At 62.9% G+C, this 18,113-nt stretch overlaps 1 protein-coding gene and 1 long non-coding RNA gene across 3 annotated transcripts in view; both read left to right on the top strand.

The window, feature by feature from the left end:
* Nucleotides 1–438: 438 nt before the first annotated feature.
* The window catches only part of C3 (complement C3), a 32,102-nt gene continuing 14,427 nt past the window's right edge, over nucleotides 439–18,113 (top strand). The window contains exons 1-19 of one of the 2 annotated variants that reach the window (XM_048293102.1): nucleotides 439–543; nucleotides 2,229–2,421; nucleotides 4,240–4,399; nucleotides 5,030–5,100; nucleotides 5,192–5,286; nucleotides 5,370–5,452; nucleotides 5,532–5,622; nucleotides 5,995–6,097; nucleotides 8,346–8,466; nucleotides 9,161–9,276; nucleotides 11,159–11,305; nucleotides 12,585–12,797; nucleotides 12,883–13,077; nucleotides 13,618–13,779; nucleotides 14,642–14,771; nucleotides 15,361–15,432; nucleotides 16,660–16,860; nucleotides 17,504–17,618; nucleotides 18,016–18,101. In XM_048293102.1, the coding sequence (XP_048149059.1) occupies nucleotides 470–543; nucleotides 2,229–2,421; nucleotides 4,240–4,399; nucleotides 5,030–5,100; nucleotides 5,192–5,286; nucleotides 5,370–5,452; nucleotides 5,532–5,622; nucleotides 5,995–6,097; nucleotides 8,346–8,466; nucleotides 9,161–9,276; nucleotides 11,159–11,305; nucleotides 12,585–12,797; nucleotides 12,883–13,077; nucleotides 13,618–13,779; nucleotides 14,642–14,771; nucleotides 15,361–15,432; nucleotides 16,660–16,860; nucleotides 17,504–17,618; nucleotides 18,016–18,101 (2,428 nt within the window). In that variant the 5' untranslated portion in view covers nucleotides 439–469. Of the gene's footprint in view, nucleotides 544–2,228; nucleotides 2,422–4,239; nucleotides 4,400–5,029; nucleotides 5,101–5,191; nucleotides 5,287–5,369; nucleotides 5,453–5,531; nucleotides 5,623–5,994; nucleotides 6,098–8,345; nucleotides 8,467–9,160; nucleotides 9,277–11,158; nucleotides 11,306–12,584; nucleotides 12,798–12,882; nucleotides 13,078–13,617; nucleotides 13,780–14,641; nucleotides 14,772–15,360; nucleotides 15,433–16,659; nucleotides 16,861–17,452; nucleotides 17,619–18,015; nucleotides 18,102–18,113 lie in introns of both variants that reach the window. The other variant, XM_048293101.1, reaches the window with a different exon arrangement.
* LOC125320697 lies at nucleotides 15,439–16,070 on the top strand. The gene is made up of 2 exons (XR_007201254.1): nucleotides 15,439–15,768; nucleotides 15,841–16,070. It is a non-coding gene; the product is annotated as an uncharacterized LOC125320697 (long non-coding RNA).

Below are 18,113 nucleotides of genomic sequence, written 5' to 3'. Positions count from 1 at the left end.
CAGGGAGGACTCTCCCCACCCCCCCCGTCCCAGCAGTGTCCCCTGGTGTCCCCCCACCCCTGTCGTGACCCCCCCTCTGGTGTCCCTGCCGATGTCGCAAGCCCCGAGGTGGCCCCTCGCCAGCTCCTTCCCCGAAATGAGGAAGGACCGGGCGTCTGGGCAGCCCCTCCCCCACCCCGCGGGGGGGCCGTGGAGGGGGGGGGGGGTCGGGGGGCTCCCAACCCCTCCCCAGGGACACCCAAAGGTGCGGGACCCCCCCAGTGGGTGCCACCTCCCCCCCCTGGCACGGGGGGTCTTGGGGGTCCCAGGGGTGTCACCCCCACCCCCACCCAAGGGGCCGCAGGTGGCCGCAGCCCCTCCCCCCCACCCATGGGTGGGCCCAGGGCTCGGGTTACCCATTAACCAGCGGGGCCACCATAAAGGGACCCCCTGGCCACTGTCCCTGTCCCCCCCCCACCACCCTGCAGCCATGGGAGCCCCGGCGCTGCCCCTCCTCCTCCTCGGCCTCCTGGTGCTGCTCGGGACCCCCGCCCGCGCCCAGCTGTGAGCGATTTGGGACCACCCCCCACCCATGGGACCCCCTCTTTTAACCTCCCCCCCCCCCCCCCCCCCCCCCAATACCCTGGGATTCCTCTGCACCTCTCGCACCCCCCCTCATCAGCACCCCCATCGAATCCCCTTTTTTGGGATCCCCAAAATCCGGGCTCTGCCCCAAAATGGGATCTCCTCACCCATGGGACCCTCCCTCCCCCACCTTGGGACCCCTCACCCTGGGATTCCCCTGCACTCCGTGGACCCCCTTATTGGGACCCCCATGAACCCCACCCTGTTCCCATGGGACCCCCATGGAATCCCCCCCCCCCCCCACCCATGGGAACCCCACACCTTGGGATCTCCCCTGGGATTCCCCCTGGGACCCCCTTATTGGGCCCCCCCCGTGTTCCCCATGGGACCCCCATGGAATCCCCTTTTTTGGGACCCCCCACCCATGGGACCCCCTCTTTTAATCCCCCCCCTGCCCTTGGGATCTCCCTTGGGGTTCCCCCTTGGGCCCCTTTACTGGGACCCCCCCCCCCCGTGTTCCCACGGGACCCCCATGGAATCCCCTTTTTTAGGATCCCCAAACCTCGGGATCTGCCCCAAAATGGGATCTCCCCACCCATGGGACCCCCCCATCCCCCACCCCCATGGGACCCCCTCTTTTAACCCCCCCCCGGGATCTCCCCTGGGGTTCCCCCATCAAATCCTCTTTTTTGGGACCACCCAACCTCAGGATTTCCCCCCCAAAACCCCCCCAACCCCGCATGGGACCCCCCCCCGCCCCAGCCTGAATCCCCCATATCCAGGACCCCCCCCAAAACCCACCAGGGACCCCCAACCCCAAATGGGACCCCCCTGTCCAGGCCCCCCCCAGCCCCCCCAGGGTGGGTTCTGGGGTGTAATGGGGGATTTGGAGTATAATGGGGGATTTGGGGTATAATGGGGGATACTGGGGTGTAATGGGGGATTTGAGGTTGTTTCAGGCCCATGGGGCAGACTGGGGGTGTTCATGGGGTCCCACAAGGTCCCCAGGGCATTGTGGGGACAGATTTTGGGGTTTCTGGATCCTGTGAGGTCCCCAAGGTGATATAGGGACAGATTTTGGGGTTTCTGGATCCTGTGACACCCCAGGGCTTTGTGAGGTCCCCAGGGCGCTGTAGGGGCAGATTTTGGGGTCCCCAGGGCTTTGTGAGGTCCCCAGGGTGCTGTAGGGGCAGATTTTGGGGTCTCCAGGACTTTGTGAGGTCCCCAGGGTGCTGTGGGGACAGATTTTGGGGTTCCCAGGGCTTTGTGAGGTCCCCAGGGTGCTGTGGGGACAGATTTTGGGGTCCCAGGACTTTGTGAGGTCCCCAGGGTGCTGTAGGGGCAGATTTTGGGGTCCCCAGGGCTTTGTGAGGTCCCCAGGGCGCTGTGGGGACAGATTTTGGGGTTCCCAGGACTTTGTGAGGTCCCCAGGGTGCTGTGGGGACAGATTTTGGGGTCCCCAGGGCTTTGTGAGGTCCCCAGGGCACTGTTGGGACAGATTTTGGGGTCTTCAGGGCAATGTGAAGTCCCCCAGGGCGCTGTGGGGACAGATTCTGGGGTTTCTGGGTGCTGTGAGGTCCCGAGGGTGCTGTGGGGACAGATTTTGGGGTTTCTGGGTGCTGTGACACCCCCAGAGCCCCGCGACAGCCCCGCGGTGTCCCCAGGGTGACAATGGTGACCCCAGCCGTGCTGCGGCTGGAGACGGACGAGCACGTGGTGCTGGAGGCCCCCGGACTGACCACGGCCACCGAGGCCTCGCTCATGGTCCAGGACTTCCCTCAGAAGCGCCAGGTCCTGTTCCAGGTCCGGGTGCCCCTGAGCCCGGCCGAGGGCATGATGGCCACTGCCACCATCAAGGTACGGTGTCCCCACCCCGCCGAGTCACTGCCACCACCCTGCGGTCACTGCCCCGGGTCACTGTCCCAGCGGTCACTGCCCGGGAGGGGAAACTGGGGCTGAACCCTGAACCTGGGGTGGAGAATGTCCAGGGGGTGGGGGACATGGGGGGATGGTCACTCCTGCGGTCCATGGGTCCGGTCACTCCTGGGGTCCATGGGGATGGTCACACCATGTCAAGGGGGATGGTCACTCCTGGGGTCCTTGGGGATGGTCATTCCTGGAGTCCATAGGGGTGGTCACTCCTGGGGTCCCTTGGGGTGGTCACCCCTGGGGTCACACCATGTCAAGGGGGGTGGTCACTCCTGCAGTCCTTGGGGATGGTCACTCCTGGGGTCCATGGGGATGGTCACACCATGTCAAGGGGGATGGTCACTCCTGGGGTCCTTGGGGATGGTCATTCCTGGAGTCCATAGGGGTGGTCACTCCTGGGGTCCCTTGGGGTGGTCACCCCTGGGGTCACACCATGTCAAGGGGGGTGGTCACTCCTGCAGTCCTTGGGGATGGTCACTCCTGGGGTCCATGGGGATGGTCACACGATGTCAAGGAGGGTGGTCACTCCTGCGGTCCTTGGGGGTGGTCACCCCTGGGGTCCATGGGGTGGTCACTCTTGGAGTCCTTGGGGGTGGTCACTCCTGGGGTCCTTGGGGGTAGTCACCCCCTGGGTCCATGGGGACGGTCACACCATGTCAAGGAGGGTGGTGACCCCTGGGGGCCTTGGGGATGGTCACTCCTGGGGGCCTTGGGGATGGTCACTCCTGGGGTCCATGGGGGGATGGTCACTGCTGGGGTCCATGGGGATGGTCACACCATGTCAAGGGGGGTGGTCACCCCTGGGGTTCTTGGGGATGGTCACTCCTGGGGTCCATGGGGACGATCACATCATGTCAAGGGAGATGGTCACCCCTGGGGTCCTTGGGAGGTGGTCACCCCTGGGGGTCTTGGGGATGGTCACCCCTGAGGTCCATGGGGACGGTCACACCACGTTAAGAGGGGTGGTCACTCCTGGGGTCCTTGGGGGTAGTCACCCCCTGGGTCCGTGAGGTCGGTCACACCACGTCAAGGGGGGTGGTCACCCCTGCGGTCCTTGGGATGGTCACTCCTGGGGTCCATAGGGGTGGTCATTCCTGGGATCCATGGGGACGGTCACACCACATCAAGGGGGGTGGTCACTCCTGGGGTCCTTGGGGGTGGTCACACCATTTTGAGGGTGGTGATCACCCCCTGGGTCCATGGGGGCAGTCACACCATGTCAAGAGGGGTGGTCACTCCTGGGGTCCTTGGGGATGGTCAGACCTGGTGTCCAGGGGGATGGTCGCCTCTGGATCTTTGTGGACAGTGGCCCTGGGTGTCCTTGGGGATGGTGACCCTGGAGTCCTTGGAGACTGTCCCCAGCGTCCTCAGCCCTGGGCACAGCTGTCACCTGGTGTCCCCTGTCCCTGTGGTGCTGCTGCCACCCAGTGTCTCCTGTCCCTGTGGCACAGATGTCACCTGGTGTCCCCTGTCCTGTCCTTGTGGCATGGGTGTCACCCAATGTCCCCTGTCCTTGTGGTGTGGACCTGGTGTTCCCTGTCCCCATGGGTGTCACCCAATGTCCCCTGTCCTTGTGGTGTGGACCTGGTGTCCCCTGTCCCCATTGGTATCACCAATGTCCCCTGTCCCCGCAGGTGTCCCCAGTGTCCCCTGTCCCCGTGGATGTCCCCAACATCCCCTGTCCCCGCAGGTGTCCCCAGTGTCCCCAGTCCCCGCGAATGTCCCCAACGTCCCCTGTCCCCGCAGGTGTCGGCCAAGGCGCTGCCGCAGGCACAGGGGAAGCAGTTTGTGACGGTGACAGCGCGGGTGGGCACGGTGACACTGGACAAGGTGCTGCTGGTGTCCCTGCAGAGCGGCCACATCTTCGTGCAGACCGACAAACCCATCTACACCCCCGGGGCCACCGGTGAGCCACAGGGGACACCTGAGGACACCTCGGGAGGATGGGGACGCTGTGGGGGGCTGGGGACATCTCCCTGTCACACCTCGGAGGGGGCTGGGGACACCTCGGGGGGCTGGGGACACTGTGGGGGGCTGGGGACATCTCCCTGTCACACCTCGGAGGGGGCTGGGGACACTTCAGGGGGTGAGGACATTGCAGGGGGTTGGGGACACCTTGGAGTGCCGGTGTCACCAGGACCCCAGCACCCATTTGGGGACCTCCCCATGATGTCCCCAGGGGGACCCACTGTCCCCATCCTGTCGCCGCCCACCTTGTCCCCCGTGTCCCCTCCCATTGCCGAGTGTCCCCTCGCTGTCCCCTCTCCCCTTGTCCCCTCTCCCCTTGTCCCTTGTGTCCCCTCCCAGTCCCCCATGTCCACTCCCAGTGCTGGATATCCCCATCCTTGTGGTCACTTTGTCCCCCATGTCCCCTCCCTGTCCTCTGTGTCCCCTCATGGTCCCCATTCACCTTGTCCCCCTGTGTCGCGTCCCAATGCTGGGTGTCCCTACCCTGTCCCCTGTGTCCCCTCCCAGTCCCCCGTGTCCCCACCCTGTCCTCATCCCCTCTCACCTTGTCCCTTTTGTCCCCTCCCAGTCCTCTGCCGCCTCTTCACCGTAGACCACCTCATGAAGCCGGTGGCCAAGACGGTCATCGTGGAGGTCAAGGTGGGTGCCCGTGGGTGACCCAGGGGTGACGTAGGGGGGGTAACACGGTGCCACCTGCGCCATCGTCCCCACCCTCCGCGTGTCCCCTCAGACGCCCGACAACGTCATCATCAAACAAGTCCCGGTGTCTTCCCCGATGAAAACTGGGATCATGTCCCTCAACCACAACCTTCCTGAGGTCGTCAGGTGGGTGTCACCTCCCTCCGCGGTGGCCCGGGGACATCCCTGGCGCTGTCCCCTCACTGTCCCCTCACTGTCCTCTCTTCCAGCCTGGGCATGTGGACGATTTCGGCCAAATTCGAGGATTCTCCGGATCAGGTTTTCAGCACCCAATTCGAGGTCAAGGAATACGGTGGGTGCAGGGTGGGGGCAGGGGGGACCCTGGGGACTGTCCCCAAGGGGCGCCGGTGTCACCGATGTCATCCCTGCAGTGCTGCCGAGCTTTGAGGTGTCCCTGGAGCCCGAGGAGAAGTTCCTGTACATCGACCGCCAGCAGGATTTCCGGGTGTCCATCCTGGCCAGGTGACCCCAAGACCGTCCCCTCTGGGGTCACACCCATGTGGGGATGGGGTGGGGGGACAGGGGACAGCTCTGCTCTGCTGCTGTCCACGGGGACAGGGTGGCGGGTGAGGGGGACACAGGGTGACGTGGTGGAGGTGGTGGGACATGATGGGATGGTGTGGGACACGGGATGGCAGGATGGGGACATGGGACAATGGGGTGACAGCTCAGTGTGGGGCCGAGGTTGGCAGTGGGGACGCAGGGACGCGGTGACGTTGGTGGTGGCAGTGGCAGGGATGGGATGAAAAGGATTGGTAGGGACAGGGGTGGCAGTACAGGGAGGTGCTGGGGACATGGTGGCACGGTCACACGGTCACACGGTGCTGTCCCCAGGTACCTGTATGGGAAGCGCGTGGAGGGGACAGCCTTTGTCCTCTTCGGGGTCATGGTGGACGACGAGAGGAAGAGCATCCCCCAGTCCCTGCGGCGCGTGGCGGTGAGCCTGGCACTGTCCCCCGCCCTGTCCCCAACCCTGCCACTGTCCCCGTCCCTGTCCTGGTGAGCCTCCCATTGTCCCGGTCCCCAACCTTGTCCCCATCAGTGTCCTTTTCCCTGTCCCTGTCCCCATCCCTGTCACAGGCTGAGCTCTCCTGTCCCCATCCTCTGTCCCCTTTTCCATGCCCTGTCCCATCCCTGTCCCTCCCTGAGCTCTGCCATCGCCTGTCCCCACCCTTGTCCCCATTCTCATCCCTGTCCCCACCCTGTCCCTCGTGGCCACAGGTGCAGGATGGGGACACTGAGGCCGTGCTGTCCCCCTGCTGTCCCCCTGCTGTGGCCATCCCTGTCTCAACCTTGTCCCAGGTCCAGGACGGTGACACCGAAGCCGTGCTGTCCCCTTGCTGTCCCCATCCCTGTCCCAATCCTGTCCCTGTCCCCAGGTCCAGGACGGTGACACCGAAGCCGTGCTGTCCCCTTGCTGTCCCCATCCCTGTCCCAATCCCTGTCCCCAGGTCCAGGACGGTGACACCGAGGCCGTGCTGTCCCCCTGCTGTCCCCATCCCTGTCCCAACACTGCCCCCAAGTCCAGGACGGTGACACCGAGTCCGTGCTGTCCCCCTGCTGTCCCCATGCCTGTCCCAACCCTGTCCCTGTCCCCAGGTCCAGGACGGTGACACCGAAGCCGTGCTGTCCCCTTGCTGTCCCCATCCCTGTCCCAATCCTGTCCCTGTCCCCAGGTCCAGGACGGTGACACCGAGGCCGTGCTGTCCCCTTGCTGTCCCCATCCCTGTCCCAATCCCTGTCCCCAGGTCCAGGACGGTGACACCGAAGCCGTGCTGTCCCCTTGCTGTCCCCATCCCTGTCCCAATCCTGTCCCTGTCCCCAGGTCCAGGACGGTGACACCGAAGCCGTGCTGTCCCCTTGCTGTCCCCATCCCTGTCCCAATCCCTGTCCCCAGGTCCAGGACGGTGACACCGAAGCCGTGCTGTCCCCTTGCTGTCCCTATGCCTGTCCCAATCCTGTCCCTGTCCCCAGGTCCAGGACGGTGACACCGAAGCCGTGCTGTCCCCTTGCTGTCCCCATCCCTGTCCCAACCCTGTCCCTGTCCCCAGGTCCAGGACGGTGACACCGAAGCCGTGCTGTCCCCTTGCTGTCCCCATCCCTGTCCCAATCCTGTCCCTGTCCCCAGGTCCAGGACGGTGACACCGAGGCCGTGCTGTCCCCTTGCTGTCCCCATCCCTGTCCCAATCCCTGTCCCCAGGTCCAGGACGGTGACACCGAGGCCGTGCTGTCCCCTTGCTGTCCCTATGCCTGTCCCAATCCCTGTCCCCCTGTCCCCAGGTCCAGGACGGTGACACCGAAGCCGTGCTGTCCCCCTGCTGTCCCCATCCCTGTCCCAATCCCTGTCCCCAGGTCCAGGACGGTGACACCGAGGCCGTGCTGTCCCCTTGCTGTCCCTATGCCTGTCCCAATCCCTGTCCCCCTGTCCCCAGGTCCAGGACGGTGACACCGAAGCCGTGCTGTCCCCCTGCTGTCCCCATCCCTGTCCCAATCCCTGTCCCCAGGTCCAGGACAGTGACACCGAGGCCGTGCTGTCCCCCTGCTGTCCCCATCCCTGTCCCAACACTGCCCCCAAGTCCAGGACGGTGACACCGAGTCCGTGCTGTCCCCCTGCTGTCCCCATGCCTGTCCCAACCCTGTCCCTGTCCCCAGGTCCAGGACGGTGACACCGAAGCCGTGCTGTTCCCTTGCTGTCCCCATCCCTGTCCCAATCCCTGTCCCCCTGTCCCCAGGTCCAGGACGGTGACACCGAAGCCGTGCTGTCCCCCTGCTGTCCCCATCCCTGTCCCAATCCCTGTCCCCCTGTCCCCAGGTCCAGGATGGTGATGCCAAGGCTGTGCTGTCCCCCTGCTGTCCCCATCCCTGTCCCAACCCTGCCCCCAAGTCCAGGATGGTGACACCGAGTCCGTGCTGTCCCCCTGCTGTCCCCATCCCTGTCCCAACCCTGTCCCCAGGTCCAGGATGGTGACACCAAGGCCGTGCTGTCCCCCTGCTGTCCCCATCCCTGTCCCAACCCTGTCCCCAGGTCCAGGATGGTGACATCAAGGCCGTGCTGTCCCCGTACTGTCCCTATGCCTGTCCCAATCCCTGTCCCCCTGTCCCCAGGTCCAGGATGGTGACACCAAGGCCGTGCTGTCCCCCTGCTGTCCCCATCCCTGTCCCAATCCCTGTCCCCCTGTCCCCAGGTCCAGGATGGTGATGCCGAGGCCGTGCTGTCCATGGCCCACCTGCGCGAGCGTTTCCTCAACCCCCAGGAGCTCGTGGGACACTCCCTCTACGTCACCGTCACTGTCATCACCGAGTCAGGTCTGCGCGGGGACACGGGGGGACAGGGACAGTGGGGGGACACAGGGGACTGGCAGGACAGGGGGACAAAGTGGGGACAGCAGTGACGTGGGTCTGGAGATGTGTGGGGGTGGGGACAGCAAGGATTGGGGCACATCTGGGATGGGGGACAGGGAGCCCTGGCCCCAGGTGACATGGCCACTGCGGTGTCCCCACAGGCAGTGACATGGTGGAGGCCCAGGGGGACATGGGGGACATGAGGAACTTGGGAGGACAGGGACAGTGGGGGGACAAAGAGGGGACAGCAGTGACGTGGGTCTGGGGACGTGTGGGGTTGGAGACAGCAAGGATGGTGGGACATTTGAGGCCACCCATGGGTTGTCCCTGGGCAGGGGACAGGGAGCTCTGGTCACTGCAGTGTCCCCACAGGTCGTGACATGGTGGAGGCCCAGCATGGTGGCCCAGAGGGACATGGGGGACAGGGACAATGAGGATGGGGGGACATCTGGGACAGGGGACAGGGTGGGCCTGGGTGCCACAGCCACTGCCATTGTCCCCACAGGAGGTGACATGGTGAAGGCCCAGCATGGTGGAGGGAGGACATGGGGGACAAAGGGCACTAGGGGGACAGGGACGGCAAGGATGGGGGGACATTTGGGGCGGGGGACAAGGAGCCCTGGCCCCCGGTGACGCGGCCACTGTGGCGTCCCCACAGGCAGTGACATGGTGGAGGCCCATCGCAGCGGCATCCAGATCGTGACATCACCCTACAACATCCACTTCACCCACACGCCCAAGTACTTCAAGCCGGGGATGCCCTTTGACCTGACGGTTGGTGACATCTTGGGGACAGTGGTGGCCCAGGGTGGTGGCACAGGGCCCTTGGGGTGTCCTGGCTTGGGATGGGGACAGGGCACAACTGGGGCTGGAGGTGGAGGAGATTTGGGGACCAAAGTCAGTCCCTGGGTGATGTCCCTGTGTCACCTGAGAGGGGCTGGGGAGCGTGGACTGTCCCTGTGTCACTGGAATGGCCCTTTCCTGGTGCCAGCGTCCCTTCCCAGTGTCCCTTCCCAGTGCCACCACCCCTTCCCAGTGGCCCTTTCCCAGGGTTCCTTCCCAGTGCCACCACCCTTTCCCAGTGTCCTTTCCCAGTGTCCCTTCCCAGTGCCAGTGTCAATTCCCAGTGTCCCTTCTTGGTATCACCACCCCTTCCCAGTGTCCCTTCCCAGTGCCACCACCCCTTCCCAGTGTCCCTTTCCCAGTGTTCCTTCCCAGTGCCACCACCCCTTCCCAGTGCCCCTTCCCAGTGTCCCTTCCTGGTATCCCTTCCCAGTGCCAGTGTCCTTTCCCAGTGCCACCACCCCTTCCTAGTGTCCTTTCCCACTACCAGTGTCAATTCCCAGTGTCCCTTCTTGGTATCACAACCCCTTTCCAGTGTCCCTTCCTGGTGTCCCTTCCCAGTGCCACCACCCCTTCCCAGTGGCCTTTCCCAGTGCCCCTTCCCAGTGCCACAACCCCTTCCCAGTGCCAGTGTCCCTTCCCAGTGTCCCTTTTCCAGTGCCCTTTCCCAGTGTCCCTTCCCAGTGCCAGTGTCACTTCCCAGTGTCCTTTCCCAGTGTCCCTTCTCAGTGTCCCTTCCCAGTGCCAGTGTCACTTCCCAGTGTCCCTTCTTGGTATCACCACCCTTTCCCAGTATCCCTTCCTGGTGTCCCTTCCCAGTGCCAGTGTCCTTTCCCAGTGTCCTTTCCCAGTGTCCTTTCCCAGTGTCCTTTCCCAGTGTCCCTTCCCAGTGTCCCTTCTAGGTATCACCACCCCTTCCTGGTGTCCCTTCCCAGTGTCCCTTCCCAGTGCCACCACCCTTTCCCAGTGCCCCTTCCCAGTGCCAGTGCCACTTACCAGTGCCCCTGCCCAGTGCCACCACCCTTTCCCAGTGCCCCTTCCCAGTGTCCCTTCCTGGTATCCCTTCCCAGTGCCAGTGTCCTTTCCCAGTGCCACCACCCCTTCCTAGTGTCCTTTCCCACTACCAGTGTCAATTCCCAGTGTCCCTTCTTGGTATCACAACCCCTTTCCAGTGTCCCTTCCTGGTGTCCCTTCCCAGTGCCACCACCCCTTCCCAGTGGCCTTTCCCAGTGCCCCTTCCCAGTGCCACAACCCCTTCCCAGTGCCAGTGTCCCTTCCCAGTGTCCCTTTTCCAGTGCCCTTTCCCAGTGTCCCTTCCCAGTGCCAGTGTCACTTCCCAGTGTCCTTTCCCAGTGTCCCTTCTCAGTGTCCCTTCCCAGTGCCAGTGTCACTTCCCAGTGTCCCTTCTTGGTATCACCACCCTTTCCCAGTATCCCTTCCTGGTGTCCCTTCCCAGTGCCAGTGTCCTTTCCCAGTGTCCTTTCCCAGTGTCCTTTCCCAGTGTCCTTTCCCAGTGTCCCTTCCCAGTGTCCCTTCTTGGTATCACCACCCTTTCCCAGTATCCCTTCCTGGTGTCCCTTCCCAGTGCCAGTGTCCTTTCCCAGTGTCCTTTCCCAGTGTCCCTTCTAGGTATCACCACCCCTTCCCAGTGTCCCTTCCCAGTGTCCCTTCCCAGTGTCCCTTCCCAGTGCCAGTGCCCCTGCCCAGTGCCACCACCCTTTCCCAGTGCCCTTTCCCAGTGCCCCTTCCCAGTCCCCTTCTCTCCCTCCACGTCCCCACGTAATGTCCCCATGTCCCCCGGTGTCCCCTCCAGGTCTATGTCTCCAACCCTGACGAGTCCCCAGCCCCGCGTGTCACCGTCCAGGCCGATGGCTTCCAGGGCCAGGTGTCCACCCAGCGCGATGGCACGGCCAGGCTGGTCCTCAACATGCCGGCCAACAAGGAAAGCGTCCCCATCACGGTGAGTGGGGACACCGGGGTGACACCGGAGCTGGGGTGGCCAAGGGGGTGGGTAAGTGACCTGGGGGTTGCGGTGGCTGAGATGTCTGGGGTGACCAATGGTTGTGGTCATCAAGGGCCAGGACAACAGGATTGAGGGGCCAGGATGGGCTGGACATCCATGGTGGCCAAGGGTCATCCTGGTCACTCATCATTGGCCAAAAACCAGGATGGACAAGGTCATCCCGTGGTTGAGGTGACTGTGGTGGTCAAGATGTCCAGAGTGACCAAGGATGAGGATGTCCAAGGTCAGGGTGACCATGGTGGCCAACACAATTGGTTGACCAAGACACAAGAGTGACCAAGGACTGGGGCTGTCCTGGTCACCATCAGCCAAGGACAAGGATGTCCAAGGTCAAGATGACCATGATGACCAACATAATAGGGTTGACCAAGACATGAGAGTGACCAAGGACCAGGAGTCAAAGAGACTGGTGGAGGTGTCCACCATGGTCACTTGTCCATGGTGGCCTGTGGCCAGGGTCAGCAGTGACCAGGAACTGGGATGGCCAAGGCCAGGGGGAAGGAGGTCAAAGCATTGATGATGGCCAAGAGCCAAGGTTGGGGCGACCATGATGGTTGAGTGGCCAAGACATCCAAGGTAGAGGATGGTCAGTTTGACCATGGAGATGGTCAGCAAGGACCGGGACACCAGGAAGGGGCAGGGAGGCCGTGACAGACAAGACTTCCACAGTTGTCAAGACCTTTGTGGGTGGCCAAGACCTTTATGGGTGGCCAAGACCTCTGTGGGGGTCAGACCTCTATGGTGGCCAAAACTTCTATGATGGCCAAGACCTCTTCAGTGGCCAAGACCTCTTCAGTGGCCAAGATCTATTCAGTGGCCACAACCTTTACAGTGGCCAAACCCTTCATGGTGGCCAAGACCTCTGAGGTTGCCAAGACCTCTGTGGTGGCCAAGACCTCCAAGATGGCAAACACACCTCCATGCTGGCCAACACCTCTTTGGTGGCCAAGACCTCCATGATGACCAATACACCTCCATGATGGCCAAGGCCTCCATGGTGGCCAAGGCCTCCATGGTGGCCAAGACCTCCATGATGGCCAAGACCTCCATGATGACCAATCCACCTCCATGATGGCCAAGGCCTCTATGGTGGCCAAGACCGCTGTGGAGGCCAAGAGCTCTATGGAACCCTCATGGTGGCCAAGCCCTCCACGCTGACCCCGCCCAGGCCCATGCCCCTCCCCGCTGACCGAGTGCCACCGTGTCCCCGTCACAGGTGCGGACAGCCCAGGCGGGGCTGCCCCCGGAGCGCCAGGCTTCGCGGCAGATGACGGCCGAGGCCTATCGTAGCCAGGCCGGCTCGGGCAACTTCTTGCACCTGGCAGTGCCTGCCACCGAGCTGCAGCCCGGGGACAACCTGGCCGTGAACTTCCACCTCAAGACCAGCAACAACGACGTCCGCAACTCTGTCCCATTCTTCACCTACCTGGTGGGTGCCCGTGGCTGACCGGTGGTCCCCAAGCTTGACCAGCTGGACGTCCAGGTGGCCACCAGGCTCATTGTGTTTCTTGCAGATCATGAGCAAGGGCCGCATCCTCCGCACTGGCCGGCAGCGGCACGAGGCCGGCCAGAGCCTGGTGACCATGACCCTGCCGGTGACGGCCGAACTTATCCCCTCCTTCCGCATCGTGGCCTATTACTACGTCCTGCCTGGCGAGATTGTGGCCGACTCCGTCTGGGTGGACGTCAAGGACACCTGCATGGGCACTGTGAGAGTCACCTGCTGGCCTGGGGGGTCAAGGGGTCATGGGGGCGTTGGATGGGCCTTGGTGGTGGCTGGGGTGGTCATTGAGGTGACCCTTCAGGGGTCTGGGAGGCCTCAGAAAGGTTTGGGGGGCCCTTGAGGGATTTGGGGGCCTTTGGAAGGGCTTGGGGGTCCTTGAGGGGCTTGGGGGGCCCTTGAGAGATTTGGGGGGACATTGAGAGGCTTAGGAGGTCCTTGAGGGACCTTTGGAAGAGTTTGGAGGACATTAAGGGACCGGGGGGGCTTTTGCGGGGACATTGAGGGCCTTGGGTGGCCCCTGGTGGGGATTTGGTGTCACTTAGGTGGTTTGGGACACTCCATGAAGAGCTTGGACATCTCCTGGGTTGCCCAGGTGGCCCTGGTGGCCCAGTGGTGACCCAGACCCCAAACCCACGGCCACCAACCACCCCTGAAGGGTCAGACTTAGGGTCCCCCCTGCGGTGGGGGGGGACAAAGGTGGCTTTTGGGGACATCCTGGGGACGTCACCCCCCATGTCTGTGGCAGCTGGTGGTGAAGGGGGCGACAGAAGGTGACAACCGCATCCACGAGCCGGGGACACCGATGAGGCTGCGCATCGAGGGGGACCACAAGGCCCATGTGGGGCTGGTGGCCGTGGACAAAGGGGTCTTCGTCCTCAGCAAGAAGAACAAGCTCACCCAGACCAGGGTGGGTGGCCCTGTCCCCGCTGTCCTCAAGGGGTGGTCATGACTGTCCTCACCATCCTTGGGTGGTGGTCATCACGGTTGTGCCTATGCCCACTGTCCTCAGGAGGTGGCCATGGCCGTCATGGCTATCCCAGCATCCTTGGATGCTGGCCATCACAGTTGTCCCTGTCCCCTGATGGTGGCCATCACGCGTGTCCTCTCCCTGCTGTCCCCAAGGGGGAGTGGTCATCATGGCTGTCCTCATCCCTGCTATCCCCTGGTGGTGGCCATCACAGCTGTCCCTGTCCCCGCTGTCCCCAAGTGGTGGCCATGGCCATCACGGCTGTCCCTGTCCCCTCTGTCCCTGGCTGGTGGCCGTGGACAAGGGGGTCCTTGCCCTCAGCAAGAAGAACCGACTCACCCAGACACGGGTAGGTGGCCCTGTCCCCACTGTCCCCAAGGGGCGGTGACCATCATGGCTGTCCCTGTCATCCCTGGGTGGTGGCAGTGGCCATCATGGCTGTCCCCATCATCCCTGGGTGCTGGCCATGGCTGTCACTGATGTCCTCGTCTCCCGTGTCCCCAAGTGGTGGCCATCACACCTGTCCCCATCCCCACCATCCCCAGGTGGTGGCCATGGCCATCACAGTTATCCCCAGCGTTCCTGAATAGTGGCAGTGGCCACCCCGGTTGTCCCCATCCCTGCCATCCCCAGGTGGTGGCAGTGGCTGTCACGGCTGTCCCTGTCCCCACCATCCCTGGATGGTGGCAGTGGCCGTCACAGATGTCCCCATCATCCCTGGGTGGTGGCAGTGGCTGTCGGAACTGTCCTGTCACCCCCGGGTGGTGGCAGTGGCTGTCACAGCTGTCCCCTGTGGGTGCAGGTTTGGGACACGGTGGAGAGAAGTGACATCGGCTGCACCCCAGGCAGTGGCAGGGACAACGTCGGGGTCTTCTCGGATGCTGGCCTGAGCCTGGCCACCAGCGTCAAGGTCACCACCCCCCAGCGGTCAGGTAGGACTGGCTGTGGTGGCATCTTGGGGACAGGGGGTGGTAGCACTTCAGGGATGGAGGAGGTGACATCTCAGGGATGGGAGAGGTGACATTTTGGGGATGGAGGAGGTGACATTTTGGGGATGGGAGAGGTGACACCTTGGGGATGGAGGAGGTGACATTTTGGGGATGGAAGAGGTGACATTTCAGAGGATGGGAGAGGTGACATCTCAGAGATGGAGGAGGTGACACCTCAGGGATGTTGCGCCTCGGGAGTGGGGGAGGTGACATTTAGGGCATGGAGGAGGTGGCACTCAGGGAAGGAAGAGGTGACACTTCAAGGATGTGACATCTCAGGGATGTGGCACCTTGGGGATGGGGAAGGTGACATCTTGGGGACAGGGGAGGTGACACTTCAGGGATAGGGGAGGTGGCACTTACGGGATGGGATAGGTGATGCCTCAAGGATGTGACATTTCAAGGACTGGAAAATGTGACATCTCAGGGATGGGGGAGGTGACACCTCAAGGAGGTGACACCTCAGGGATGGGGAAGTGACCTTGAACTTTGGGATGTGACACCTGGGTCGCTGTGTCCCCTCTGTCCCCAGAGGTCCAGTGTCCCCAGCCTGCCAAACGCAAGCGCCGCTCGCTGGCACTCGCCGAGTACAAGGGCAGCAAGGGTAGGTGGCACTGGGGTGTCCCTTGTCCCCAGGAACACTGCGGGTGTCCCATGTCCCACTGCGGTGTCCTGTGTCCCTTGTCCCTGAGGGTGCCAAGGTGTCCCTTGTCCCTGGTGGCACCACAGCATCCCCTGGGTCCCAAAGGCCACCAGAGTGTCCCATGTCCCTGAGGAACAACAGTGTCCCATGTCCAGTCCATACCAATGTCCCATATCCCAAAGGCCACCAGAGTGTCCCATGTCCCTGAAGGCCACCAGAGTTTCCCACATCCCCGAGGGCCACCAGAGTGTCCCATGTCCCGGTCAATACCCATGTCCCATGTCCCAAAGGCCACCAGTTTCCCATGTCCCTGAGGGCCACCAGAGTGTCCCATGTCCCGGTCAATGCCAATGTCCCAGAGGCCACCAGCATTTCCTATGTCCCTGAGAGCCCCCAGAGTGTCCCATGTCCCTGAGAGCCACCAGAGTGTCCCATGTCCCAAAAACCACCAGTGTCCCATGTCCCTGAGGGCCACCAGAGTGTCCCATGTCCCAAAAACCACCAGTGTCCCATGTCCCTGAGGGCCACCAGAGTGTCCCATGTCCCAAAAACCACCAGTGTCCCATGTCCCTGAGGGCCACCAGAGTGTCCCATGTCCCGGTCAATGCCAATGTCCCAGAGGCCACCAGCATTTCCTATGTCCCTGAGAGTCCCCAGAGTGTCCCATGTCCCAAAAACCACCAGTGTCCCATGTCCCTGAGGGCCACCAGAGAGTCCCATGTCCCAAAAACCATCAGTGTCCCATGACGCTGAGGGCCATCAGCGTGTCCCATATCCCAAAAACCACCAGTGTCCCATGTCCCTGAGGGCCACCAGAGTGTCCCATGTCCCAAAAACCACCAGTGTCCCATGTCCCTGAGGGCCACCAGAGTGTCCCATGTCCCAAAAACCATCAGTGTCCCATGTCCCTGAGGGCCACCAGAGAGTCCCATGTCCCAAAAACCATCAGTGTCCCATGACGCTGAGGGCCACCAGAGCGTCCCATATCCCAAAGACCACCAAAGTGTCCCATGTCCCAAAGACCACCAGAATGTCCCCCATCCCCAAGAGCCACCAGAGCGTCCCTTGTCCCAAACACCACCAGAGTGTCCCATATCCCAGAGAGCCACCAGAGTGTCCCACACCCCCGAGGTCCCCATGCCGGTGCCACCGGGGCCAGTCCCAGCCCTGTCCTGGTGTGTCCGGCAGCGGCTGAGTACTCGGACAAGCTGGAGCGGAAGTGCTGCGAGGACGGGATGAGGGACAATCCGATGGGACACAGCTGCGAGCAGAGGACCGAGTACATCCAGGAGGGCGAGTCCTGCGTCCGCGCCTTCCTCGACTGCTGCAGATACATCAAGGCCAAGCGGGACCAGCAGAAGCAGTCGCCCAGCACCGGGCTGGCCAGAAGCAAGTGTTGGGCCATGGGGGGTGGGAGAAGGTTGGGGGAGGTTGGGGCAACCTCAGGTGGAACTTGGGAGGGTCTTGGGTGGGGTTTGGGTGTTTCTTGGTGAAGGTCAGGTGAAGCTTGGGTGTTCCTTGGGTGTTCCTTGGACTTGGACTTTGCTTGGGGGAAGGTCAGGCGAACCTCAGGAATTCCTTGGGTGTTCCTCAGGTGGAGCTTGGGTGAGGTTAGGAGGGTCTCGGGTGGGTTTTGGGTGTTCCTTGGTGAAGGTCAGGTGAAGTTGAGGCATTTTCCTCGGGCAAAGCTTGAGTGAAGGTCAGATGTTCTTTGGGCGTTCCTTGGTCTTTCCTTGGGCATTCCTTGGTCATTCCTTGGGTGTTCCCTGGGTCTTCTTTGGGTGAAGTTCAGGCATTCCTTGGGTGTTCTTTGGGTGAAGGTCAGGTGACCCTTGGGCGTTCCTTGTGCTGTCCTTGGACAACCCTTGGATGAACGTTGGGCAACGCTTGGGTGGCGGTTGGGTGGCCTTGCTTGGGCAAGACCAGGGGTGGTGATGGGATGGCACTGGGGTGGCACTGGGGTGATACCGGCTCCGCTCAGGGGTCGGAGGCCCGAGGTCACGCTCGAGAAGGCCCATGTCACCACCCTCAGGCCAGGAGGACGACAGTCCGTTCTTATCGGACAGCGACATCGTCTCGCGGAGCCTCTTCCCCGAGAGTTGGCTGTGGCAGGTGGAGCAGCTGACGGAGCCACCCAACGAGCTGGGGTGAGCCTGGACCCCCGGACCCCTGGTCCCACAACCCTCCCACCCCACAGCCCAGCCTGGGCATGGTCACCCCCTCCCTGGCCAGCTCGGGCATCTCTGGAGACCAGTTATGGTCACCCCAAATCTGGACAAAGGTCACTGCTGACCCCCTGGAGCTGCCTCAGGACCCCTTGGTCCACTCAGGGGTCATCTCCAAGCTTCTGGTCCTGGTTGGGGGTCTGGGACATCTGTGGGGACAAGGGAAGTCCAACTGTGGGTTTGGGACATCTTTGGGTTCCAAGGAAGTCCCACAGTGGGTCTGGAACATCTCTGGGGACAAGGGAAGTCCCATGGTGACACCCCCTGAGCCTGGCCTGGGGTGGGCCGTGACCCCCTTGGTCACTCCTGTCCTCTCCAGGGTCTCAGCCAAGACGCTGCCCGTGTACCTGAAGGACTCCATCACCACCTGGGAGGTCCTGGCCGTCAGCCTCTCCCCTTCCAAGGGTATGGGGTCAT

The sequence above is a fragment of the Corvus hawaiiensis genome (genome assembly GCF_020740725.1).
Source record: "Corvus hawaiiensis isolate bCorHaw1 chromosome 32 unlocalized genomic scaffold, bCorHaw1.pri.cur SUPER_32d, whole genome shotgun sequence".
In the NCBI taxonomy this organism is placed as follows: Eukaryota; Metazoa; Chordata; class Aves; order Passeriformes; family Corvidae; genus Corvus; species Corvus hawaiiensis.
This window is presented reverse-complemented; position numbering and strand designations above follow the sequence as displayed.